Source organism: Choristoneura fumiferana, chromosome Z (assembly GCF_025370935.1).
Source record: "Choristoneura fumiferana chromosome Z, NRCan_CFum_1, whole genome shotgun sequence".
In the NCBI taxonomy this organism is placed as follows: Eukaryota; Metazoa; Arthropoda; class Insecta; order Lepidoptera; family Tortricidae; genus Choristoneura; species Choristoneura fumiferana.
Genome location: NC_133472.1, coordinates 42,560,332 through 42,581,515, shown reverse-complemented (window position 1 = coordinate 42,581,515; position 21,184 = coordinate 42,560,332). Strand labels below are relative to the sequence as shown.

Genomic DNA, 21,184 nt, shown 5'->3' with positions numbered 1-21,184 from the left:
TTATCTGTTATCAGAAACAAGCCTCTTGAGACCCCGCGTCTCTATTACCACTATCAAAAATATTACCAGATGACAATCTATCCATCCTCACTTCTTTACTAATACTATAATAGGTCGTTGGCCTCCGCCTCGTTTTCTGAAGACGCTGACTCACCAAACATCCGCTTCTGCCTCTGAGACGCCATCCCGCTATGTGTTGGCGGTTACCCGCTCTGTGTTTATAGTTACCCGCTGTGTTGATGGTTACCCGCTATGTGTTGATGGTTGCCCGATCTGTGATGGTGGTTACTTGTTATGTGGTAGTACAGTCAACTGCAAAGATATCGACACGGCCAAAGTTGCAAAAATATGTATACTATACTCGGCCTTAATGTTAAGTGTATAAAGTCGTGTAGGTTTACATATTTTTTCAAATTTGGCCGTGTCGATATCTTTTCACTTGATTGTACCTTTTTAAAGGTGGCGAGATTCATGATGCGTCCCTGCACGATACAACCCTCAACCTCTGCCTCGTTCTTTGTCGCTTCGGCCTGTAGAACGGGTTGCAGGCCCGCTATGATGATAGACCCGCTCTGTGGTAGTGGTAACCCGCATTGTGTTGATGGTTACCCGGTCTGTGATGGTGGTTACTTGTTATGTGTTTAGTACTTTCTTGAAGGTGGCGAGATTCATGATGGGTCCCGGCACGGTGCAATCCTCGGCTTCGTCCAGGGCCCCGGCCGTGTCGCTGTCCTCCGCTTCGTCTTCTGGAAACTACGACTTGGCGAGCAACCGGTTCTGCCTGTGGAACGGGTTGCGCGCCCGCTCTCTGGTGGTGGTTACCCACTCTGTGGTAGTGGTTACCCGTTTTGTGGTAAAGGTTACCTGGTCTGTGGTGGGTTACCCGCTCTGTGTTGGTGGTTGCCCGGCCTTTGATAGTGGTTATTATTTATACGAGTATGTTAGTGGTTACCTTCTTGAAGGTGGCGAGGTTCATAATGCGTCCCTGGACGATGCAATCTTCGGCTTCGTCCAGGGCCCCGGCCGTGTCGTTGTCTTCTGCCTCGTCCTCCGAAGACTCCGACTCGCCGAGCAACCGCTTCTGCCTATGGAACGGGTTGCGCGCCCGCTCCAGCATCTTTTGGTATTTCACCGTCCAGCATTTCTCGACTTCGGCCATTTTCTTTTGACGCTCCTCTGTGCACAAACGTTGGGTCATAAAAAGTGAAACGTGGAAAATATCACTAGGATTGAGTTTTTTTTGGCAACTTCACAATGAATGAAACGCACGAAAAGCACTTTCACGTATATAATACTAGCTTTTGCCCGCGACTCTGTCTGCGAAGATAAAGATAAGTTGTTTATCGCTATCCCGCGGGAACGATGCAATTTTCCGGGTTAAAAACTATCCCAAGTCCTTCTCCGGGACTCACACTATCTGTATATCAATTTAGATGAAATTCACATCTAGATCGGTTCAGTGATGAAGTAAGATGAGTGCGTCTCACGCAGTGGCGTAGCTTCAGATATTTTCGTGGTAAAGCCGAAGCAAAGATCGCATATATCTTTCATAAATCATGTATGTCCTGTAGTCCTATTTTGTAAATATTGGGCAAGCCGATGAGAATAGGGTTCTATGGACACTTCGCCACTGCCTCACGGTAGTTTCTTGTTTAAGTACTCACGGTTCGACAGCATGGTGTACGGAAGCAGATACCGCATGAACAGCTGGTCCAGCTTCCTCTCCGGGTTCTGAAGCTTGGTCAGCTTCATCTCTTCGGCGACGCGCCCCCAGCGTTTCCGCTGGATCACGTTGGTGGGGCCGCCGTTACGCTGCACGGAATGGTGCAGCTTTGGGAGATTAACTTCGCTGCCGTCCAGCTGGAAAAATTGGGAATTTGGTACGGGTCTGTATTGACTGGTGGAAAATTGTCAGTCATATTTAATGTAATGTTAGACATAACTCTTTTTTTCTCTGAAACCATTTATTTTTCGAGTCGAGGTGAATATTACTCGTGTGTTAGCGTGATAAGTCCTGTGCGTGGTATTTTGACTATAATGCAAGAGAGCCCTTCGCGGCCTACTTATAGAATAAACGTGTTCTTTTTTGCCTTGACTGTTTTCTCGCTCAAGACAAGAAACGAACAGATACAGATCCCGCGTCAGTACAGTTCTCTTTACATTTTGTTACCATGACGGATCATGCCTAAAAAGTATTAGTACCTATAGAAATCATAATATATTTATCAGTAACAAAGTAACGTGATATTTACATCGATAGTAACGATAGAGCTATATTTACAAAAAAAATAATATGGTATTAGCAAGCCGTGGTGGCCGAGTGGTTTGACCTATGGCCTCTCAAGCAGAGGATCGTGGGTTCAAACCCCGGCTCGCACCTCTGAGTTTTTCGGAATTCATGTGCGAAATTACATTTGAAATTTACCACGAGCTTTACGGTGAAGGAAAACATCGTGAGGAAACCTGCACAAACCTGCGAAGCGATTCAATGGTGTGTGTGAAGTTCCCAATCCGCACTGGGCCCGCGTGGGAACTACAGCCCAAGCCAAGTGAGTAGGCCTGTGCCCAGCATTGGGACGTATATAGGCTGGGATTATTATTTTAATATGGTATTAGGCATTTAAGATACTCAAAAAACTGTTTACGGGTTACTGTTAGTGCTGCACTCTGACGGCAGAAAATTGCAGTAACATTCCCTATAGTCGATAGCTGACTGGCCCTCTACTACGAAGCGCAAAGTTGCCATCCCGCTGACGCTTATGTCATTTACCACGCAAGTGAAAGGGACGGAGTTTCGTAGTAGCCCCTCTGTTCACCGTTTAAGGGTCAGTACTCACCAGTGGCGAGCGAGGGAACACGACGCTCTGCGTCTTCATATGGGCCTTGATGGCCGCGAGCTCGCGCGACGCGGGGCCCCAGCGCGAGTACAGCTTCGAGATGTACTGATATATAACGGCGAACCGGAACTGCTCGTTCATGACGCAGGGCGGCGCGAAGCCGGCCGGCGCCACTATTTTGCAGAGGCCGAATTTGGACGCCGTCGGGGCGATTTTCTCGTAATACCCTATCGGGTCCTGGGGATTTGAGACCTTAAATTGACAGTGTGCACCACAACAAACATGATTCAAGACTATTTTTTTGTGTTATTTCTTAACCACCGACGCAAAAAGAGGGGTGTTATAAGTTTGACCGGTATGTGTGTCTGTATGTCTGTGTGTGTGTCTGTCTGTGGCACCGTAGCTCTAAACGGGTGAACCGATTTGAATGCGTTTTTTTATTTGAAAGCAGGTTTTCTAGCGATGGTTCTTAGATGGTTCATCCGTTTTTGGCATACTGAACTTTGAAGTGAAGATTTCGGGGGTTCTCCAACTTATTGTTGATTAGGTAATTTAATGAAAAAAAAAATTACTACATATATATGGTAACGAGGAGGTATGAATAATGAACCTTTTTTAAACTTTGTAATTTTTTTAAGATTTTTAACATGATCGCTACAGTCTCGTTTCTTGTCCACACACACATACGCAGACATACACACACACACACACACAACACACACACGCGCACACACACACACGTAGTATATAAGCTATTCATGTCATTGATTTAATTTGGTTCTTAGGAAAGTGTAAAAATAAAATTAAATGTATCTAATTAAATAAATAAAACATAATAATATTAAGCAGTACAAATTGTAATTTACCTTTTACTACAGAAGGTGCCTCTTAGCACAGGTATTTTATACTTAAAAAGAGGTGCCAACCATTGTAAAACATTGTACTTTTTGCAACCTTAATAAATAATTTTGTTTTTTTTTTTTAAATTAAAGGGTAAGAATTAGGGTCTAAGGCTCTAAGCACTCTCTGTAATTCCGTCTGTAGGGCTGCGTTTCTATCAGAGACATGCGAGATTTATTTATTTATCCCTACTAATATTATAAATGCGAAAGTAACTCTGTCTGTCTATTACGCTTTCACGTCGAAACCACTGAATCGATTTTGATGAAATTTGGTATATAGGTAGTTTGAACCCCAAGGCACAACATAGGTTACCTTACCGGTAGAAGGCGCCACCGCGCGATATCCTAGATCCGCGCAGACGTAGTCGCGGGCATAAGCTAGTTTATCAATAAAAAAAAATCGGTGGTTGTGATAAAACACGGATTGTGTTTGTCATAAACGAATAGACGCTTCATTCACTGATCCTCGCTCCGCCGAGCTGTTTCCACTAGAGCTGCGCTGAGCGAGGGTAGGTAAATGAAGCGTTTCCATTGGTTCATGGCAAACACATCCCTCACACATCTCTGGTAGAGACGCAGCCTTATTCTGTTTCGATTACTATGTAAGTACTCCGTTTCAATCAACTTTACAAAGTTTACCCGTGCCATCGAGTATAGTTTGTTTTAGTTAAAATGACGAAAAGTACTTAAAACCAACCAATTATCTTCAAGTAGGGTTGTAAAACAATTATGCAGGTGTGTCGGTACGCCCAAAGTATACTGTGAACAAACAATCTTGATAGTTTTGATATTGTTTGTCGGTATTACACTGCACGGTGTGCGTTTCTAAAATAATAATTATATACTGTGTCAAAATCACTTTGTAGAATTTTTGAATAGTAGGTATTAAATTTTAGCCATATTCTTATATGCGATATGTATTAGTGTTCTGTGGATTTATTATGTATCAATAATGACAATTTAAATATTAATTTTATTTAATATTTTATCCTTAATGCATTACAATATAGACGGCTTAAAAAAAATCTTTCATTTCAAAGATCAAGAAGGGTTGAGCTACTCCAGTACACGTGCCACACTTCGGTCAGTTGTATTAAGTCTCTTTGTTATCTTTTCCTTTCATATTTAGCAACAAAAGAAGTTGTAAAATCCCATGTTAAGTGCACTTTCGTCATTTTAACTGAAACAAACTATACCAAATGGGACAATTACAGACCCTAATTCACCCCAAACATAAACTTGCAATTAGATCTATGTTCCGAGGCCCATTTCAAGAAGCTACAAGTTACAATTAACAAGCGGTAGCGGCGGTCAAACAAAGACTACCGCGATACCGCTTGTAAATTGTATCTTTTACCTTTGCGAAATAGGGCACTGGTCCTACTTAAAAACAGCGTTGCGGTTCACCGCAGCCGTAACATTATGCTGAGCACAATTCGATGTCAATTTCTATTTCCTTCTAATGTATTTTTCTGTGTATTAAATATGTGAAAATAAATATTTCTCTCTCTTTCGCCCTCTGCTATGTATCGTACCTTTTCAGCGGCTAGCTTACCGTGAACTCCTCCTTAGTGGGATAGAAGACGGGCGCGTCGAGCACCCTCCGGGAGTCGGTCGCTGCCTCCCGCGAGTCGTCGACGTCGGAACTGGAGTCGGGCTTCTCCGGGAACTAATAAAAGAACAAATAAATAAATAAATATCACGGGACAATTCACACCAATTGACCTAGTCCCAAAGTAAGCTTAGCAAAGCTTGTGTTATGGGTACTAAACAACGGATAAATATAATTATATAGATAGACACATACTTAAATACATATTAAACACCCAAGACCCGAGAACAAACATTCGTATTCTTCATACAAATATCTGCCCCGACACGGGAATCGAACCCGGGACCTCAAGCTTCGTACTCAGGTTCACTAACCACTAGGCCATCTGGTCGTCTAAACAAATGGTAATCAATTTAGACGACCGGATGGCCAAGTGGTTAGAGAACCTGACTACGAAGCTTGAGGTAATCGACTTCTCTTGTCAGGCCTGTGGACGAACATGTCGCTCTCGCATCGGTCTAGTCAGCCACCAAAGAGGGTGTTGCACTGTATCTGTATCTGTAACAGACGCTTAGGCCTGAACGAGTTGTTTCTTGAACTTTTTTATTTTTTATTTACACCATTTTGAGACTCATTCATATTTAATGAAATAAACCCGGATAACTTGTCGCGCGGTAGTGGAAGGGGAAGTTGGTGGAGGAATGAAGAAGGCAGGAATAGGCAGACCAGTAATATTTATTTAGGATAATAATAAAATGGCACCTGCGGACAAACAGACGCGGACTTGTTGTTGTTTCTTTAAAAAAATATGGCTCTGTCCATCAGAGGACAATTTTGCCAGTGTCTAGTAGTTTTTGCCGTTGTACGGTAAAAAAATTCTAGAAAACGAAATATGAGAGGTAATGGTGGATGAACGATGACCAGACCCGGACTTAAATATGAGAACGGGTATGCTTTGACACTGTATTAACAATTGACAAGATTTCATATTTCTAAGACTATAATTTGATTCGTTTTCTGTATTCTGTTCGGAAAGAGAAAGACGCTGATATTTTTAAAATTTCGCTACGATTATTAATTAATTTATTACAAAGTTTTTAAGACGTGCTTATTCTAAAAGGGCATAACTCCAAAAGTACCACACAATAGATCCATTACTTTTGTCTAGTCTCTATTAAAAAAAAGATCATGTAAATCTGACGCAGAAGTTCTCAAAATCATGACAGCTCCTTTTTCTGGTGAAAAAGGCAAAGGAAACATATCTATTCTGATCCAGATCCAAACGTCTAATCAAAGCTAGTACTAATGACAATGACAACCTTTTTTTTATTCGACTGGATGGCAAACGAGCAAGTGGGTCTCCTGATGGTAAGAGTGTCACGATGTGTGCGACAACAGATGATGAGAAGAAGGTAAAAGACATAGGAGATGATGTTCAAGGATGTATATTTTTAAGATAAGACAGAAGGCACCTGTAACAATGCATATAAAAAAAGAACTTAATATAATAACTAATAAATTTGGGTCGTTGTAAATAAGCTGAAACGGTTACATATGTTGTTGGACTTACAATTGTGCCTTCAAGATCCCTTAGAGGGTTAAGTAGAACAGGATAGAAATGTGTGATGAAACAGGTTATAAAACACTAAATAACTGCACTATGAAACTGTTATGATATTATGATCGAATTGGTGTTGATGTCAAAATAATAAAAATTTTAGCTCGTCCTTATAGTACGGCTCCTAATCGTAGAATGAATTTTGACATAAAAACAAAGTGCTGAATTTGAAAGTACAGTAGATATTCGAAAATTTAAATTTAAATTGAATTTTTAAAACGAACCAAAACATGAAATTGAAGAGGTTAACAATCGACAAGGCTTGATCAGCCTTGTAACAAGAGATCACCACCGCCCGTAAACATCTGCAACACCAGGGGTATTGCAGATGCATTGCCAACCTAGAGGCCTAAGATGGGATACCTCAAGTGCTAGTAATTTCTCCGGCTGTCTTACTCTCCACGCCGAAACACAACTGTGCAAGCACTGCTGCTTCACGGCAAGATTAGCGAGCAAGATGGTGGTAGCAATCCGGGCGGACCTTGCACAAGGTCCTACCACCTGCAGTCTGTACGAGTACAGCAACCTGTCGTGTTCTTTCGGACTGGATTGAGATGGGACATGTTGGGCCACTACAATGGTGCATCGACCTTTGAGTTACACTTGCTTTATGCCAAGCATTCTGGTTACAGCTGGACAGGGGCGTCTTTACCTATAGTGCAGGGTGTGCGTTGCACACGGGCGCAGTGGTCTTAGGGGCGCCGGCCGCGGCACTTTGTACCTATTCAATTTTGACCGCGCTCTTCCTAGATGGCGCTAAAGTAATAATTGCACACGGGCGCTACATGGGCTAAAGACGCCGCTGCAGCTGGACTCACCTGCTCCCCAAATAGACAGTGCAGGCCCGAACAGCTGGTCGGATCATATCCGAAGTCTTGCTGGTGGAAGGTTGGAGCCCCAATTTGACTCAAAGATGCCATCGAAAGGCTTTCTTACAGTCTGTACAGCATTCACTTGTGTTCTTTCAGACTGGATTGATTGAGAGGTGTTGGGTTCTGTGTAAACCTTCCTGGTTTGTACATACCTTTGAGTTGCACTGGCTTTTTACCGTGCGTTTTATTTACAACTGGGCCCCATTTCACGAAGCTACAAGTTAAAATTTACAAGCGGTAATCTCTTTTCAACACATACTGTTAAACAAAGGCTACCGCTTGTAAATTGTAACTTGTAGCTTCGTGAAATAGGGCACTGGACTCACCTGTTCCCCCAGATTGACGGTGCAGGCCCGCAAAGCCGGCCGGATCACATCCGGAAGCCCGGCGGGCCCGAAACTCGTGCTGGTGGAAGGCTGGGGCTCCTCCTTTTCGTGCTGGCTCTGGGAAGCGGCCGAGACGCATTCCAGCAGTCTGTCGAGCAGGTTTTCATGCTCAATCAGACTGGGCTGAGGCGTGTTGGCCATCACGTCTCGGTTGACTATGCAGGCCTTTGATATGCACTGGCTTTCTGCTGTGCGTTTTAGTGTTATCTGTGGGAAAAAATATTTGTGATGATTAAATCAAAACTCATTGGGTGACGCTGGCACACTTGAGCAGAGCTTGAGAAGGGTGAACTGCTGTCTCACAATACAGTTACAAGCCCCTGCCAGACAACGCTAAACTATGTTTAAATAGACGTCTGACAAAGTTATATTAGCAAAGTTTAATATAATAATAATCACATATGAGTATTGCGTATTCGCAAGAGGCGCCACTTATTCAAAGTACTCGAAGCAGTATTTGCTAGTATAATTTTGTTATGTGTCAATTTTAACATATTTTAGCGTTGTCTGGCAGGGGGTTGCAGCCATAAAAGGTCTGGCAACGAAGAAGTGATTTCTAAATATATAAAGATTGAATTTTATAGTATGACGAGTTTAAGGTGAAATTTTATGACGTTTGATAACTACGTAATACTTTCCACAGGGCTCAATATCCAAATTTTATAGTTGGGGATCATTTTACCTGTGTTAGTACCATTGAATAAAAAAAGATGAAAGTTCAGCCTTTATCCTGTAACGAAGGTCAGGCTACCGCGAGCTTTGGCACTATAATACTACAAACCTGAATGATATGCTGGCTGTTCTGAGGCAACAGATCCATGAACAAGTGGCTTTCCTCTTCGACCGCTCGCGCCTGCCTGCTCTGATTCCGCAGGCAGGACAGGGACGGACTGATCGCTTCGACCAGTTCCGCGTTGAAATCATACACGTCGCCTGCTGTGATGCAAGCTGGCTGCATCTGTAGTATAAGTGCATGTTATTTGAAAGTGCTTTAAACAAGAATGTTAACGTCACAAGGTCCCAAGAAATAGCCACTGTCATCGGTTGGTTGGATCATTTCCCCAAAATCGTTATTTTCGTGTAACAACATTTCCATTCGCGTTTTTTCCCAATATGCTTTTTTACTGAAGCTTCCTTTCAATTTTTTTTTTATACGACTGGAAGGCAAACGAGCAAGTGGGTCTCCTGATGGTATTAACAAACTTAACATGACCTAAACCTATCGCTGTTTCTGTGTCGATTCTGATTGGGAGGATATTGGGGGAAGAGCATTTGGAAAATAAAGCGAATGGAAATTTTGCGAATAGGCACTAACGATTTTGGGGCAATGATTTTCCAACCCGCCAATAAAGACGTAAACGAACCAGCCGCGTGAGCTGTATGATTTTCTCGACAATTCCACAGCCGCGGCAGTTTCGGCAGCGCGCCGCTAGGAACTGGCATTTGGCGTTGGACGCCACCACGACATCTTGGACCGAGTTGTAGCGGTTAGAGGGGCAGGTCTCCGGGCCGACGGCTTGCGGCGTCGCGGCGGGCACTTCTAACTCCGAGTCCGCTGGAACAAACGGTTTCTAAGGGACGTCTTGTTAGGTTACATTCCTAATATTTTTTGTTAAAAAATGACAACTCTAATGCTAGCTTTATTGCTGACTGTACTATTTGTTGTGTTGTCATCCAAAATACGTTCCCGTACCAAATTGCAAGTCGATGCCATTAACCTTTACACTTTAAAGAGTTCCGTTGAGTGAAAACCACGAATGTTTAGAACATTACGCATTTTTTCTTTTGTCAGTTAAATAAAAAAATTGGACAATAAACTTGCCCTGTTTGTTATTGTTGGGTCCAATCTAATCCTGTCGTAAAGCAGCAGTGCTTGCACTGCTGTGTTTCGGCGTGGAGAGTAAGACAGCCGGTGAAATTACTGGCGCTTGAGGTATCCCATCTTGGGCCTCTAGGTTGGCAACGCATCTGCAATACCCCTGTGATCTGTTACCATCAGGAGGCCCACTTGCTCGTTTGCCATCCAGTCGAAAAAAAAACTTGCAAGTTTATTTTGACCAACTTACAGTAGTCAAAATACCACGCACAGGACTTATCAAGCTTATAATATTTACCTCGAAGTTTCGGCAATATTACAGTGGCCGTGGTTACGTGTTAGCGTGATAAGTCCTGTGCGTGGTATTTTGACTATGAGTGAAAATCACGAAAGTTTAAGACATTACAACTTACAGTAGTCAGATTGACTTGAAATTTGGCATATTAAATAATCTGGTAGCGAAATTCTCGTGGTCCGGCCAGAATTGTCTCCGCAGGACGGAACTCTTCAACGGTTGATGGTATCGACTTGAAATATGGTACGGCAATATATTTTAGATGACAACGCAAGTACAATCAACAAAAAGTACAGTCAGCTGAAAAGTTTGTACATAGTAGATTTTTTTTTATTAAATCGATTAGGCAGCGACTTTTCGTCGAAAATTCCTCAGTGTTATAAGACGAAAGTCTGTAATCAGTATGTGATGACATATATGGATCCGAGATGTAATGCTTCACTATATGCCTTATAAATAGGCTGAGTTGCTCAGCGAGATATAGAGAGAGCTAAACTCGTTATGATTGGTTTTTTGGAGTCTTTTTGTATGTTTTACTTCAACTCCAAATTTGTTACTTTAACGGGTATCCCGTGAAAACCATATCGATAATACAAACTGAGACATGTATGCACAGAAAAACCAGAAAAAGAGACCAGCAACCTGAGCAACCTGAGATATGTATGCATAGGAAAAATTCGTGTCTAGATTCCTGTCCAGCAGTGGTGTAGGGGTTATAGCACGCAGCACGGATTGCTGAGGACCTGGGTTCGATTCCCAGCGCTGGTCTCTTTTTCTGCTCCACCAACGAGATGGACGGATGACCTGGCTAAGGCCGCGGGTTCACGGTGGATGCAGGCCGCTTGTAACCGAAGCTACTGGAGGTCTATGGGGGAGGCCTATGTCCAACAGTGGACGTCCTATGGCTGATATGATGGTGATGATGATGATGACATCGACCAGTACTTACAATCATAATACAGATTGATGATATCGGATTTGTCGTCGTCATCTCCGTTAACAGGTGGCGCTGCAACCTCAACCTCCGGGACCGAATGTTCCTCTGAAAATTAACATTATTGTTCAATTGTCGCGATGCCCCAGGCAGCTTCTAGTGGAAATTACACTAACCCCCTGTTACACCATCCTATGATTAAAGAATGATGGGCAAATTGGCTCATATACATATAAAAAATACAAATCTCATGTATACCACGTGAAAGTTGTAGGTACATAAGCTTTATTTTCTAATACGGGGAGAAAATTCAGAAACCGCGGAGAAGAGAGTTATCAGCCTTCAAATACACACACACACAACGTTTATTCAAAGTCGAAATCAAAGTCAAAATATCTTTATTCAATTTAGGCTACAACAAGCAGAATGTAAAAAAAACCTAACACCGGTTCGGAAAAACCTCTGTTGAGAAGAATCCGGCAAGAAACTCAACAAGGTAGGTATATATTTTTTTAAACAGATTTACAATATTATTAAATGATATGTATACATCACAAGTATTTAACACAACTTTATTTTTATTTAAGTAGGTTCGCTATTTGAAGGGATCGCTAATGCGGATCGGAATTATTTCCAAATATCCCTGTCCATGATATAATCATTAACTTTATAATACGCCTTTGATATTAATGTCTTCTTGACAATAGATCTGAATTGTGTATCGGTTTCATTTATAATATTTTTTGGATTTTTTTTATAAAAACGTATGCAACTTCCCAGAAAATACTTTTTTGTTTTAGCCAGTCTGTAAGATGGAACTTTAAGCTTCCCTGTGTTTCTAGTAGCCTTTGGCTTATCGACGTTAGTGGGAAAATCACATATGTTCTTCCTAACATACATGATTATTTCAAAAACATAAAGCGACGGCAGGGTTAGGATACCTGTTTCCTTAAAAAAAGATCTTAAAGATTCACGCGTCTTCAAATTAGAAATTGCTCTAATTGATCTCTTTTGTAAGATAAAAATTGACTCAATGTCTGCAGCAGATCCCCATAAAATAAGGCCGTACGTAATAATGCTATTAAACAACCAGATGGCCTAGTGGTTAGAGAACCTGACTGACTACGAAGCTTGAGGTCCCGGGTTCGATTCCCGTGTCGGGGCAGATATTTGTATGAAAAATACAAATGTTTGTTCTCGGGTCTTGGGTGTTTAATATGTATTTAAGTATGTATCTATATCTATATAATTATATTTATCCGTTGCTTAGTACCCATAACACAAGCTTTGCTAAGCTTACTTTGGGACTAGGTCAATTGGTGTGAATTGTCCCGTGATATATTCATCAAATCTGGAAATACGCCTTCATCTATACAGCTATTAAAAATAAATGCTAAAGTTGGAGCAACGACATCTAAAATGGAATGTAGAACCTTAACTGAGACGCCCCACAAGTCTTCCGCTTTTTTTACTTTCAATAATCTAAAAGTCTTAATGATGTCACATGGAGAAACATGCGTAAAATTAAAATTACTTAAGTTTGGAATAGATACATTTTGTTTTAAGAGCGATTCAGCTAACTTTGAGGAAGACGCGAGACATTTTGTCGTTTCGATGGGGATTTTAGAGAAGTAGGTATTAAACTCGTTAGCTACTTTAACCGCGTCCGTTTCTAATACGTTGTTAATCTTTAATGACATAGAGGACTCCGCGTTCTTAAGTCGACTCTTAAGCAAACTGACAGTTTGAAATGTTGCTGTCCTGCTTATAATAGCAAAGAGTGACAAAGATAGAACTTTAATCACACGGTGCGCACCTGGCTTAAAACAGTTGTCATTTATCGTAAAGTCCGAAATGTATACGAGTATTCCCAAGGTATTTTTACAAATTAAATTAATAAATTACTATGTTACAAGTAAATACAAAAGAATTTAAATTTGGTATTTTACTATCACACCATTAAACAAACATAGAAATAATCGAAGCTAAAAGAAGAGAAATAAATAAAACTATTTGTCATGGTTCATTTAGGACCCTAAGCCATGCTCGAATTATTGTCAAATTGTAATGCCATAGATTATGTTTTGTTCGACCTGAATTTTTCTAGGCAATGGAACGTGGCTGTCTCACTGTGACGTCATCCAGCGTATTTCGTAAAAAAAATATAAAAAATTAAATACTCATCCAAATTCAAAAACAATGAAAACAATATCTTAAAATATCCTATTCTTTCCAAAAATAAAATAAAAACTATAGGTTATTTTTTTTGGTGCATCCCAATTACAGCAAATAGTGGGATCAATAGCCTACCTACGTTCTAATTCTATTAGTGATTGGGCTGGGTACATTTTTGCCCATCATTCTTTATTTGACGGATAAATGTGATGCCGTCTCTGTTTGTTTTGTTCGAATAGACGGAGACGGCATCACATTTATCCGTCAAATAAAATTAATCAATGGGTGGTGAAACAGCCCCTAAATAAAAAGAAAGAAAAAAATACATTCATTCAACGCCATAAAAACATTACAATGACATAACATAGTTAGGAAGAAAAAGACAAGACATATGCATGTAAGAAATAAATAAAGAAAAAAAAACTTAACTACAACACTTACTAACTAAAACAACTCTTACTACATCTATCGATATGCCCGTCAAAGGGTTAGTAATCGCTTAAACAGTAGATTGTACAACAAGAGCATAAAACGAGCCATTTTACCTTAGACGTTCATATAGTCACCCGAGCCGGTACGGCGAGGAGAAAATGGGTTAAATGCAGTGGCGTAGTTACCAAGGGGCTAGGCGGGGCAGTGCCCCGGGCCCTCAAGCTCAGGGGCCCTCGAAATTCTGCTTTATAGCTGATGATAAAGTTGCTTAGCATTTTTAAAGTATTGTATATATAATGATTTTACTTCAAAAAACCTTACCAGTTTTGATAGCAGTGGGCCCCATTTTTTTATTTGCCCCAGGGCCCTAGGTTACCTAGCTACGCTACTGGTTAAATGCTCGAGTTTTACACTGCACTAGGTACTTAGGCTACACTTAGGTACTATATACTTTTCATTGTTCACGCATTACTATTATAATTGTACATTTTATGTTTTATTGATCTATTTAGATTGATTTTTAGTTTTATATAAATTAATCATATACAAAAATATGTAGAAAATTCTTTGTTTATAGCTGTTTACACCCGGTTGCCTTGGTCTTAGACGAAGATTTTACTTTATGCACTAGAGCATGATTCCCAAAGTGGTCCAGGTGGACCCCCAGGGTCCACGGGAGACTTGCTGGGGGTCTACGTAGGCGTGAACAAAAAATGGGGGTCCTTAAGATCTTAATGGGGGTCCACGAAAATTTATCGGCTTTTGATAGTAAAGAGACAAAATGTAAGCATAGTTTTTATAAGGGCCTACCTACATTGTTTAAGTACCTAACTAAGCAGATAATATTTTAATAGGGCAAGCGACTGGACAGAACTCAGAAGCGAAACAATTTTATTTTTTGGCGACTTTAAGAATGTGGTAGAAATGTAGCAGCAGGGGTCCACCGAAACCAGTAAAATTTTGAAATTGGTCCACGAGAAAAATAACTTTGGGAACTACTGCACTAGAGCATCAAAAGTCATTTTATATCGCCTAGACCCAGCATAAACACGATTTTTACGAGCATGAGATGTGAAAATTAGTTTTTAATTATTTTTCAATCTGTCTGTCTGTCCAAAAGTTTGTCAGAGTTTATCGATCACAGATTTCATAACTATTATTAAATATATACCTTTTTTATCCGTTGGCTGCATTGCCACAAGCTCCGGGGCTATATAAGTAATTATAGGCACCTCGGGTACTGGTTCTTGAAAAAAAAAACAGTTCTCATTTTTATCTTTTTTCTTCTTTATACGAGTACATACCTACATCGAATCATTACGGAAAAAAGACTTCCGAGGTTTCATACTTTTTTCAGGGTTTAGAGAAGGTATAGTCCAGGAAATATGAGTTGACCATCTGTAGACTTCACTACAGTGCTTTCATTGTAGCATGGTGTTTCGTTTTACCCAAAAAAAGTTGCTGCGTTCTAAATATATGGAAGTATATTTCAGTTGTAGCCTGAATATGACTGGCGTAAAATATTTGAACGTAAAGAATTATGTTATACGAAATAAATTTAACCTGTCAGGTTTTTATAATCAATTAATTAAATTTATCTACATGCATATCATAACTTCCCTATTATATGTTCAGAAACGACTATCAAATGGCCTTTATTAAGAAACCTGGTATCTGCGGGTGCATCTTAATGTTCACATTAAAGTACAGTGTATCTTAATGTTTACATTAAAGTATCGGTAATACTTTTTTTAACAATGCGTATCTGTACATATTGTAGAAAACTTATGACATGCATGTAGATAATATATATAATTATAAATAAAACTTAATTTTTTTATTATCTGTTTTATTTAAGCTTTGGAAGGTACTTCAAACTAGTTATCAGTAACACTAACTTAAAAATACAGGCCATATCTGAACATATTATAGAAAACTTATGATATGCATGTAGATAAAGTTATGTATGCGGCTATACATAATTAGGCTAAACACTCGTGTGATCTTATTATGAAACTCGCCTTCGTACTTTAATGCCTCTCATTATGCACCAGCCACATACATAACTATTAAGCACAATTAAGTAAAGAAACGTAATATGCATGTAACGAAACACCAGAGACTCGTTTAGTGATGGGACCTAATGGATCTTGAGTTATATCGGTACTTATAAATTGGTAAGTAACGAATATTCTTGCTAACTCCGTTTAGCCTTATAAGTGGCCAATAATATTCCAACCTATAATTTCATTAATATTCTCATCAAAATTAGCGTGATAATCGGATTAATGGTGACATTAATTGTAATTAAGATTTCAAATTACATAAAATACATATTAGTTTTATAGACTCAAGTTTCGACACTGACTCTCGTCTTGTGATATTGACAGCTGCCACCCGCACCATGCTATAATGAAAGTACTGTAAGTACATAACGAGTTACCAATTCATAGTTACTGAACTATACACGGAATGAACAGAGAACACGCTCGCTGCGTCGCTGCCTGTTAAGAAATACGCTAGGTGACTCGTGCGCAGGTATAATCCTATGCACGCGACGCGCGCAGTCAGCGCTGTTCATACTGTTGTCACAGAATATATAATAGTACTAACGTACAGAATAGCCACGCTCCGCCCCGCACCGATTCGAGTTACCCCACCCCTCAAGCGCAGATTGCAGGAAAACCGCAGGAAAGCAGTCGGGTGCGCGACGCGATGTATGTCGGCCGCACGGCACTAAATTCGGGAGCAATAGTTTTGCGAAATCGTAACGGTACCCTACCTACTTCCTTTTTCTAAATAAATAGTGATTTCTGAAATTAACGCGATTAATACATGAAATAACTACCTACCGAATGATTCTACCGAAGAATTTAAATTGGTATTTTACTATAACACCATTAAACAAACATAGGAATAATCGAAGCTAAAAGAAGAGAAATAAATAAAACTATTTGTCATGGTTCATTTAGGACCCTAAGCCATGCTTGAATTATTGTCAAATTGTAATGCCACAGATTATGTTTTGTACGACCTGAATTTTTCTAGGCAATGGAACGTGGCTGTCTCACTGTGACGTCATCCAGCGTATTTCGTAAAAAAAATATAAAAAATTAAATACTCATCCAAATTCAAAAACAATGAAAACAATATCTTAAAATATCCTATTCTTTCCAAAAATAAAATAAAAACTATAGGTTATTTTTTTGGTGCATCCCAATTACAGCAAATAGTGGGATCAATAGCCTACCTACGTTCTAATTCTATTAGTGATTGGGCTGGGTACATTTTTGCCCATCATTCTTTATTTGACGGATAAATGTGATGCCGTCTCTGTTTGTTTTGTTCGAATAGACGGAGACGGCATCACATTTATCCGTCAAATAAAATTAATCAATGGGTGGTGAAACAGCCCCTAAATAAAAAGAAAGAAAAAAATACATTCATTCAACGCCATAAAAACATTACAATGACATAACATAGTTAGGAAGAAAAAGACAAGACATATGCATGTAAGAAATAAATAAAGAAAAAAAAACTTAACTACAACACTTACTAACTAAAACAACTCTTACTACATCTATCGATATGCCCGTCAAAGGGTTAGTAATCGCTTAAACAGTAGATTGTACAACAAGAGCATAAAACGAGCCATTTTACCTTAGACGTTCATATAGTCACCCGAGCCGGTACGGCGAGGAGAAAATGGGTTAAATGCAGTGGCGTAGTTACCAAGGGGCTAGGCGGGGCAGTGCCCCGGGGCCCTCAAGCTCAGGGGGCCCTCGAAATTCTGCTTTATAGCTGATGATAAAGTTGCTTAGCATTTTTAAAGTATTTGTATATATAATGATTTTACTTCAAAAAACCTTACCAGTTTTGATAGCAGTGGGCCCCATTTTTTTATTTGCCCCAGGGCCCTAGGTTACCTAGCTACGCTACTGGTTAAATGCTCGAGTTTTACACTGCACTAGGTACTTAGGCTACACTTAGGTACTATATACTTTTCATTGTTCACGCATTACTATTATAATTGTACATTTTATGTTTTATTGATCTATTTTGATTGATTTTTAGTTTTATATTAAATTAATCATATACAAAATATGTAGAAACTTCTTTGTTTATGGCTGTTTACACCTGGTTGCCTTGGTCTTAGACGAAGATTTACTTTATGCACTAGAGCAGTGATTCCCAAAGTGGTCCAGGTGGACCCCAAGGGGTCCACGGGAGACTTGCTGGGGTCTACGTAGGCGTGAACAAAAAATGGGGGTCCTTAAGATCTTAATGGGGGTCCACGAAAATTTATCTGCTTTTGATAGTAAAGAGACAAAATGTAAGCATAGTTTTTATAAGGGCCTACCTACATTGTTTTAAGTACCTAACTAAGCAGATAATATTTAATAGGGCAAGCGACTGGACAGAACTCAGAAGCGACACAATTTTTATTTTTTGGCGACTTTAAGAATGTGGTAGAAATGTAGCAGCAGGGGGTCCACCGAAACCAGTAAAATTTTGAAAGTGGTCCACGAGAAAAATAAGTTTGGGAACTACTGCACTAGAGCATAAAAAGTCATTTTATGTCGCCTAGACCCAGCATAAACACGAACTTTACGAGCATGAGATGTGAAAATTAGTTTTTTTATCGGTAAAAATATTTTTTAATTATTTTTCAGTCTGTCTGTCTGTCCAAAAGTTTGTCAGAGTTTATCGATCACAGATTTCATAACTATTATTAAATATATACCTTTTTTATCCGTTGGCTGCATTGCCACAAGCTCCGGGGCTATATAAGTAATTATAGGCACCTCGGGTACTGGTTCTTGAAAAAAAAAACAGTTCTCATTTTTATCTTTTTTCTTCTTTATACGAGTACATACCTACATCGAATCATTACGGAAAAAAGACTTCCGAGGTTTCATACTTTTTTCAGGGTTTAGAGAAGGTATAGTCCAGGAAATATGAGTTGACCATCTGTAGACTTCACTACAGTGCTTTCACTGTAGCATGGTGCGGGTGACACTTGATGCACCGTTTCGTTTTACCCAAAAAAAGTTGCTGCGTTCTAAATATATGGAAGTATATTTCAGTTGTAGCCTGAATATGACTGGCGTAAAATATTTGAACGTAAAGAATTATGTTATACGAAATAAATTTAACCTGTCAGGTTTTTATAATCAATTAATTAAATTTATCTACATGCATATCATAACTTCCCTATTATATGTTCAGAAACGACTATCAAATGGCCTTTATTAAGAAACCTGGTATCTGCGGGTGCATCTTAATGTTCACATTAAAGTACAGTGTATCTTAATGTTTACATTAAAGTATCGGTAATACTTTTTTTAACAATGCGTATCTGTACATATTGAGAAAACTTATGACATGCATGTAGATAATATTATTAATTATAAATAAAACTTTATTTTTTATTATCTGTTTTATTTAAGCTTTGGTAGGTACTTCAAACTAGTTATCAGTAACACTAACTTAAAAATACAGGCCATATCTGAACATATTATAGAAAACTTATGATATGCATGTAGATAAAGTTATGTATGCGGCTATACATAATTACGCATTAAAACACTCGTGTGATCTTATTATGAAACTCGCCTTCGTACTTTAATGCCTCTCATTATGCACCAGCCACATAAATAACTATTAAGCACAATTAAGTAAAGAAACGTAATATGCATGTAACGAAACACCAGAGACTCGTTTAGTGATGGGACCTAATGGATCTTGAGTTATATCGGCACTTATAAATTGGTAAGTAACGAATATTCTTGCTAACTCCGTTTAGCCTTATAAGTGGCCAATAATATTCCAACATAGAATTTCATTAATATTCTCATCAAAATTAGCGTGATAATCGGATTAATGGTGACATTAATTGTAATTAAGATTTCAAATTACATAAAATACATATTAGTTTTATAGACTCAAGTTTCGACACTGACTCTCGTCTTGTGATATTGACAGCTGCCACCCGCACCATGCTATAATGAAAGTACTGTAAGTACATAACGAGTTACCAATTCATAGTTACTGAACTATACACGGAATGAACAGAGAACACGCTCGCTGCGTCGCTGCCTGTTAAGAAATACGCTAGGTGACTCGTGCGCAGGTATAATCCTATGCACGCGACGCGCGCAGTCAGCGCTGTTCATACTATTGTCACAGAATATATAATAGTACTAACGTACAGAATAGCCACGCTCCGCCCCGCACCGATTCGAGTTACCCCACCCCTCAAGCGCAGATTGCAGGAAAACCGCAGGAAAGCAGTCGGGTGCGCGACGCGATGTATGTCGGCCGCACGGCACTAAATTCGGGAGCAATAGTTTTGCGAAATCGTAACGGTACCCTACCTACTTCCTTTTTCTAAATAAATAGTGATTTCTGAAATTAACGCGATTAATACATGAAATAACTACCTACCGAATGATTCTTTTAAGTTTGTAGACGTATATCTATTGTAATTGATAATAATAATGCTTAAAATACGCAGACAGACACATTTTAAGTAGGTTTAAATAAATCGAGGATATTCTGGCAGAACCGGATAATAAGTGCACAATATTTATTTTTTATACGGTTTTGCTAGATAAATAAAGCAGAAAACATTGAGTATGCCTATGTATGTAACTTTAAAAAAAATTGCACTTATTCTGTTTTGCCAGAATACCCCCGTAATAGGTAAGATTAACGATTACATTTATTTGCACATATCTAAGCCATACCTACATATGAGTACCTTTAAATGTCATTGGTAGCACTTATAGTATTATACGCTTTTGCAAGTCAGCCCTGTGCAGCTTACGCACACATTGACGCGTGTACAGACGTCGTCGTGCCTATGTAGATTCAAGAACGCGTATTTTGTACGGCGTGGCCGCCCTGTGCTATTGTTCAACAGGCGGCCACCCGCTCCGCGCAAACCGCGACAGCTGGCGTCGGCCCTTAGTTTACAGCTCGCGGTCGTCAATGCACAATCCAAATACCAGATGTATGCTACCTACAAGTTTGCCGAATAAACTTTTTTTTTTTTTTATACGACTGGGTGGCAAACGAGCAAGTGGGTCTCCTGATGGTAAGAAATCACCACCGCCCATAAACATCTGCAACACCAGGGGTATTGCAGACGCGTTACCAACCTAGAGGCCTAAGATGGGATACCTCATGTGCCAGTAATTTCACCGGCTGTCTTACTCTCCACGCCGAAACACAACAATGCAAGCACTGCGGCTTCACGGCAGGATTAGTGAGCAAGATGGTGGTAGCAATCCGGGCGGACCTTGCACAAGGTCCTACCACCTGCAAATCTTTCTTTTTCTCTTTCTTTCTTTCTTTCAATAA

The 21,184-nt window shown here is 39.7% G+C and overlaps 1 protein-coding gene across 3 annotated transcripts in view; it reads right to left on the bottom strand.

The window, feature by feature from the left end:
- The window catches only part of Jarid2 (Jumonji, AT rich interactive domain 2), a 61,941-nt gene that overhangs the window by 10,771 nt on the left and 29,986 nt on the right, over window positions 1-21,184 (bottom strand). For all 3 annotated transcript variants that reach the window (XM_074100705.1, XM_074100696.1, XM_074100687.1), the window contains 8 exons: window positions 11,228-11,320; window positions 9,532-9,722; window positions 8,949-9,125; window positions 8,108-8,374; window positions 5,295-5,408; window positions 2,838-3,074; window positions 1,665-1,860; window positions 953-1,176 (listed from right to left, as the gene is read on the bottom strand). In XM_074100705.1, the coding sequence (XP_073956806.1) occupies window positions 953-1,176; window positions 1,665-1,860; window positions 2,838-3,074; window positions 5,295-5,408; window positions 8,108-8,374; window positions 8,949-9,125; window positions 9,532-9,722; window positions 11,228-11,320 (1,499 nt within the window). The remainder of the gene's footprint in view (window positions 1-952; window positions 1,177-1,664; window positions 1,861-2,837; window positions 3,075-5,294; window positions 5,409-8,107; window positions 8,375-8,948; window positions 9,126-9,531; window positions 9,723-11,227; window positions 11,321-21,184) is intronic.